General features: G+C 42.9%; 1 protein-coding gene across 3 annotated transcripts in view; it reads left to right on the forward strand.

The window, feature by feature from the left end:
• Window positions 1-1,395: 1,395 nt before the first annotated feature.
• Window positions 1,396-7,166, forward strand: part of LOC115356253 (echinoderm microtubule-associated protein-like 1) — an 11,228-nt gene continuing 5,457 nt past the window's right edge. For 2 of the 3 annotated variants that reach the window (XM_030047344.1, XM_030047345.1), the window contains exon 1: window positions 1,397-1,694. In XM_030047344.1, the coding sequence (XP_029903204.1) occupies window positions 1,535-1,694 (160 nt within the window). In that variant the 5' untranslated portion in view covers window positions 1,397-1,534. Of the gene's footprint in view, window positions 1,695-7,166 lie in introns of all 3 variants that reach the window. The other variant, XM_030047346.1, reaches the window with a different exon arrangement.

The following is a 7,166-nucleotide window of genomic DNA, read 5'->3' on the forward strand; positions in this document are numbered from 1 at the left end:
CTGAAACCAAACTGCTCAATTAGTACATTTTCACTGGGTGCCATACATTAATATTTTGGCGCCATATCTTCATCAGATCAAACAGCAGAGGTAGCGTTGAAACCTTAGTTGCTTGAACACAGTAAATCTGTATTAATTGACCAAGTACTCTTAAGTCCAGTCCATATGATACTACCCAGAGTACCTATGTTACTGTTGTCTTCAATGCAAAAAAAAAAAAAAAAATCAATTTCAGCAAGTCATTCAGTCTCCTATTAATTCTTAAAATCTTCACTGGGATGAGATAATCCCACTTGTTTCCTATGGAGTTTCACTTGTTTCAAGACTTTCTATTAGTAAGTAGAAATATATGACAACAAGGCAGATTGGCTGATTATCTCATCTCACTGGAAGAACAAGATTTAATCACTGAATCTGAGACTGGAATGACTTGTTGACATAGTTGTTTTTTTTTTGTTTTTTTTTCCACAGTCTTGTGTCTGTCTGACGTTTACCTGTGGTCATGTATGTTCTGTTTACACTTCGGGGCCACAAAAGCCGCACAAAAGCTCTCCCATCCTTGGCTTGATGTCAGTTCATTATTTTGCAAAAGTGTTGTGGGAGGTAATTTGTAACACTCACTCCGAGGGAAAGATGACTTACGCTACATGGCCAGGAAGCTTTGACAGATCAGCAAATGGAAGCATCTGGCAGAGACAGAACCAATCCGGTGAATGCGAAATCGACAGAAAGCCAGCTTACACTGGAGAGACCCAAACACAATGGACTAACTGGCTTTTCATCTGCTCCTGTTGTCTCTCTCTGTTGGTCTAATTACCACGTCCGGCTTACTGTCCCCTTGATGACTGTAATTAATCAAGTTCTGCCCCTTAATCTCTGAATCTCATCATCCTTACAGTACACCAGGGCTGGCCACACCGGATGGTAGCCTGATGTAAGCTCTTTTGCAGAGTGTAATTGTGTGCTTGTCTGCAACATTGCATGCAGCAGCAAAATTGCCTCGTCCCACCCTGCTGTGTGTTTTTTTTTTTTTTTTTTTGCCAGGAGTTGTAGGAGTGTGTTTTCTCAGCACACAGGTCTGGAATGGTTACTCATAGGTTTTCTCCTTGCGGCAGTGGAGGCACAGTTACACAACTTACCTTTCAGGAAGTTATTTTGGGGCTGTTACAGTGAAAGAGAGAGTTTTTTCCCCCGTCTTGAGTTGTGCAAGATCCATCTGTTTACTCGCACACACACACACACACACACACACACACACACACACACACCAGCCTCCTCTCCTCCTCCCTCAAAGTCTTGTCCTCCCCTGGCTGAAGGCTTCAGATGGCTTACCACGGCCTAATCTGTCCTTTGAGTGACATAACCCCCCTCCCTTCCACCTTACCTACACTTCATTCCTCTGTGGGACAAGGGACAAGGGAGGGAGAGGTGGCCACTGGTGGTTTTAGGGAAGGTGACTTAGCTCGGCAGCAGTATCAGCAAAGCAGACTTAGTGAGCGTGTGTAGGATCACACTGACACGAACACACACAGCCATGGCAGCGGGCACGGCGGCGGGGGACACACAGATGGAGGAGCTGGTGGACCACGGTCTGGGGATGGAGGAGACGGCCCACGACCTGCTGGAGAAGTCCCCGCTCAGGGAGACCTACCACAGTGACACCCTGCTGGCCCCCGACACAGACTTCATGATAGGTCAGTGCCTACAAGGTACCCGGGATTAGCTGAGCTGGGGAGAGTTTGTACGGTGCGGGGTGTGCAGGAGAGGCGTTTCATTCTGCAGTGCCTCTTCCCTTCAGAGAGCACAAGAGAGGGAGGGCAGAGTACTCCCTGTGAAAAATCTGCATCTTGACAAGCAATTTACCCTCGTCTTCAGTGTCAAAATCTTGTTTACCATGTAAAAACTCAGTGGGATGAGGTAATCCCACTTGTTTCCAGGGCTAATCAACTTGTTTCCTGAATTTTCTTGAACAAAGTGATAATAGTGAGCTGATCTGCCTTATCCTGCCTTGTTTCAACATATTTATATTTACCAAACAAAAGGTCTGAATCAAGTGAAACTGAATAAGACACAAGTGAGATTATCTCTATTTTTTCTCACTAAAACAAGATTTTTAACACTCAGTGAGAGTAAATGATTTGCTAAGATGGAGATTTTTTTTTCTTGGCTATATATATAAGTCGACACATTTGCTTTCAGTTCAGAGTCGGCACGCTGAGGAAAAGAATAGATGAACTGAGTTAAAAGCGGCAAAAGAACTCCCACTGTGCCCAACAAATATATGCAAACCTCCAGCATGTACAACTCAGGCACTAAAAGTTGCTCATTTCCTGAGTTATGTTAATGTGAATGACTGGAATCTGAATGACTAAAAAGGTGGCCTGGGTTTTATTTAGAGTGTGGCTGAACTTCTGAGCACGTTTTCCAGCTCGGAAGGCCCGATTCCTGTGTTTCACCTCAGACTGCGTGCTGATTTTCTGTTCTCCTGACATATACAGCCTCACTGCCAGGTGAAGGGCTGCTTAGCTCCTTTTTGAGTTAAGAAATATATACAAGGCTTCTCATAATGAGTTTCAAAACCAATCAGTTAAAGTGAAGCTAAACATTAGGCTGTTTTTCTTAGCTCCTGGAAGGTTGACACTTTGGAGATGGTTTTTCATGGTGTACCTCCAGTTTTGGACATTTTTATGTTTTAACATAAATCAAAGGATTATGTAATCTTCAAATTTGAGAAAATGATACCACCTAATACTGTGGTTTTGAAAGTGGGTCCAGGCGTCTTTGAGAAGCTTCCAATGGGACCTCAGCAAAATGAGTTTCTCAATAATTCAATTCATATTAGGGTCTTTAGAGCGAAATCACTTTAAATGGAGTTTGTGGCTTAATCAAAGTCAGCTTGGGGGTCCAGAAAACAAAAAAACCCCAAAAAAACAAAAAAACAAAAAACGACCCCTGACCTATTATACACATGGTCATCAAGGTAAAACAAGACTGCTTCTATTTGTTCTTGCAAAGTTGGCAACTTGGACATGCAAGGTTTGCAGATGACATGCTATCTTTTACTTCATGTCACATTTTAACCCTTGAAATGGCAGTCCTGGACCAACAAGTTAAAATTCATTACTCTGAACTTTTCCCATCTCACACAGTCACTGGGGCTGTTATGGAATGTGCCGTGGCTGAGGAGATTTGGAGGGGGGGGGCTGTCCCTTCAGGGATATTAGCATCAGTGAACTAATATATGAAGGATTGCCTGTGTACACGTGGCTTGTGTGTGTCAGCATGCAGGGTGCTGATATGAGCAGACAGATGCTGTTCCTCCATTCAGGAAACACCATCTGCAAGCAGAGATTAAAACACTCTCCACTGCTTCGCTGCAGCTATGCCTTAATGTATTTCCAGTGTGCTAATATGTATAATAGGCATCTGAATTTTCATAAATATAAACACTGTCCTGGCTGTGTGTGTGTGCATCTGTGTGTTTGTTTGTCTATGTGTGTGTGCCTGTGTGTGCACACCCCAGAGAAACAGATCGAGACCATATGCATGCACTTGTATGTGTGTGTTTACATTTGCATGACAAGCGTCCGGGGAGCCGCTTCTTTGTACAGTCGAGTTAGTGTGTAGAGATTGAGCTTTGGACTGCTAATTCCCTTTTACAGCACTGGGATTATAGGCTATTCTAATCCCAATCCCATATGGGGTGTGTGGAGGTGGCACGGGGATGATGTCACGGACAGGACAAGAAGAGAAACAGAAAATCACAAGCCTACACAGAGTCACAACTCCCCATGAAAGAGATTACGGCCCGCTGCATGGCTGTATGGGTGATTATAAAGTAATTCTTCTCCCGCGGCATATCATTGCTGTCAGGCTGAAAACCGCGCATCTCAAAACAGCTAAAGCCACCGAGGAATGGAGAGAAAAAAAACAACCAATTTTACCACTGACAGCATGCATTTTAGAAATAACACAGCAGTTAATGAAAAGGATTCACACGCACTAAATTCATAACTCCCCATGCACACAAACAAATGTGAATTAAATAAGATGAAAAATAAAATAAAATAATAAAATAAACCATAGTTAAATAAATTGAATGAAATAAAAAATAAAATAAAATAAAATAAAAAATAAATTAAATTAAAATACAATAAAATAAAAAAAAAAAATGAAATAAAATAAAAGTAAATTAAATTAAAAAAAAAAATGAAAAGTAAAAATATTCAGGGTGCTAACATGAGGGGAATGTTTCCCCTTATTGACACAAAGATTATGCAATCTATCCCATTTGCTGATAATCAATTTTAGCTGAAAGCTGCTGGAGCACAACGCCTCACTTCATCTCTTCATCTCTTTCCCACCAGCGCACTGCATAGTTTGTGATGTCTGTTTCGTTTGGTTTGCCTGAAGAAGCTGTGAGGCTTTGTGGAATTTCTTTATGGAATGCAAATGTTGGATCAGCTGTGTGAGTTTTGCAGGGCAGCGTATCTAACCCCTTGAACTCTGGTTTCCCCTTACATTTCCTATTAAGAAGCTTCAGAGTATTGGAAAATCTTTTTTTTTTTTTTATTTCATATATATTTTACAATGTCACACACTCATATTCTTATATCTGCTGTTTGCAGTGTTTCACTGAAGCTCCATCAAACTTACATTGAGTGAAATTTTCCAGCCCAGGATGCCATGGTTTTATGGCTGCAGCGTTACATCAAATAAAAAATATCGATATGTCTTGTGTATCATCTAAACACATTTTTCCTGGAGCGCAGCACAACATGTTTGGTATCTTTGGACACTTTGGGATCTCCACTGGAATTTAAAACGAGGTTCTGTGGGTTTGAATAAAGCTCGGCCATGCCACGCAGCATGCATTTGTAATGGTGAACCCCCTGATGGGACGGGCAGGGTAATTGGCACGTGTCTTGGCACTGAAGTGTGTGAATGAGAGGTTGCCTTTCCCCAGTCCTCCCTATCAGTCAAAGCAGCTTGCACTGTAAACTGTGGAAGTGGCTGTATTGTGCATTGGTTATCTGTGAACGTCTGTTTACTGCAGGACAATGCAAGGACAGTCCACGTTTCAGGTTAATGTTTCCTGCTCTCTCTCTAACTCTCTCTCTCTCTCTCTCTCTCTCTCTCTCTCTCTCTCTCTCTCTCTCTGACATGGGGCTTATGTGTGGGGGTGGGGTCGCTTGTGCCAAAGAGGCTCAGTCTGAGGGATTATCATAGCACACAAACACACATACATGCAAGTACACAGACACACAAACACACATACACGTGCACACACAATTTAGACTGAATTGGAGGACTGCTGAGTTTTTAAGCATGATCAACCCCACCCCCACCTCTGTATACACACATGCACATGCACACGCACACACACACTGAGTGAAGGGCTTTAGGCGCTGTCATACCCATCATCATCCAGACCCACACAGCGTTCAGGCGACCACCAAGACACCGTGAGAGGATCAAACACGAGAAAGCTCTTTCCCTCCCTTGCCTCTCGCACTGGATGCTGCAAACACCAGAGAAGAGGCTGCGTTGCGTGGCATTTCACTTTTTTTTTTTTGTTTGTTTGTTTGTTTGTTTTGTTTTGTTTTTTCTTGCTCTGTTTGTGTGTGTGACACAACTGGAGCAAGGGAGATGAGATCTTAGTGGACACCGGCCAGTGGATCGAAATCGCCCGCCGTGGCTCAGATGGAGGGAGAGCCCAGCTGTGTGACGAGAGCCAGAGGAGGGAAGAAGGTGTGTTCACGAGAGGAGAGGAAGAGGAGGAAGACGGTGGAGGGAGAGCCGCCCGGGCAGCAGAGGCACCCCGGCCCCTCATCAGCACCGCCCTGTGTCTCCCACGGTACCCAGCGCCCCCCCTGTCTGTCACTGTGTCACATTTTTAACATTGGACCGGTGAGGGCTGGTGTTGACAGGCAGAGGAGTCTCTCAAAGTTTACACCAGAAATGAAGGAAAAGGAAAGGAAAGTGTGTCAGTGCCAGCTGAGCGTGTTTCGGACGTGCGTCTGCTACCTTTGTTTATATCCTGCTGTTTGATTTAAGGATGTGGATGATCTGTGGCCAGCTGTGCCGTGACCTCATTAGCTGGGCTTCTACCGCACACATGAACAGAGAGGTTTAGGGCTTATTCATTCCCCCCCCAAATAATATTTCTCTGATTGTACTTTACTTTGCACTGTAAAAAAAAAAAAAAAAAAAAAATATACATATATATATATCCATCTGAATGAGTCAGTTAGTCTTATATGAGTCTTAAAATCTTGTTTTTCAAAAAAGAAGTGAAAAAATCAGCAGGTTGAGATAATCCAACTTGTTTCCAGTGCAGTTTCACTTGTTTCAGAAATTTCACTGGGAGCAAGTGAGCTATAAATATGACAAGGCAGAGTGCGGCAGATCAAGAGACTCGATTCATGAAAATTCTGGAAACAAGTTCATTAGCACTGGAAACTTTCTTTTTTTTTTATTTTTAAGACTGAATATGAGACTAAATGACTTGTAAAAATAGAGTTGTTTCTTTCATGGTCTAGTTTCAAGCAAACAAGCAATGCCTTCCTCCCTTATTTTGATCTACTCCTTATTGGCCCACTCGCCCTTGATGGGGAAAACTCTTTCAGCAGTCCTTCTCATGCTCTACAAACAGTTTTTCTTCTCTGAGAGATCAACTAAAAGGCAACTGTCCTTCTTTGTGTGTGAGTGTTGTTATCTCTTCCACTCTCAAAAGACTTTGTGTTCTCAAACGGCCCTGTGGTTTCAATATGACTCAACAGCACATTACATATTCATTTTTCACTTTGCGTCCTTTGGTCTCGGCGTGAGTGTGTGTGTGTGTGTGTGTGTGTGTGTGTGTTCGTGGTTGAATCAATGTATGTCTGATTCACTCTCACTCTCTGAGGCATCAGCTGGCTAACAAGGTCATTCTGACTGTTGCTCTGTAGGTTTTTTGAGTCTTCTGTTTACCATTGAAGTCTGATGGCTCGGAGGCTCGAAAATTCTTCAAAGCATGCCTCAGAAGCCTTTGCTTTTTTTTTTTTTTCTCAATGGATGATGACTGTTCAAATGTGTCATTGATAAAGTTAGTTATGTTTGATGTCCTGCAAAAGCGGAACAAGCGAACAGCATGGTTTGCGTCCCAGGACCTTATCTATCTATCT

The sequence above is a fragment of the Myripristis murdjan genome, chromosome 24 (genome assembly GCF_902150065.1).
Source record: "Myripristis murdjan chromosome 24, fMyrMur1.1, whole genome shotgun sequence".
NCBI lineage: Eukaryota > Metazoa > Chordata > Actinopteri > Holocentriformes > Holocentridae > Myripristis > Myripristis murdjan.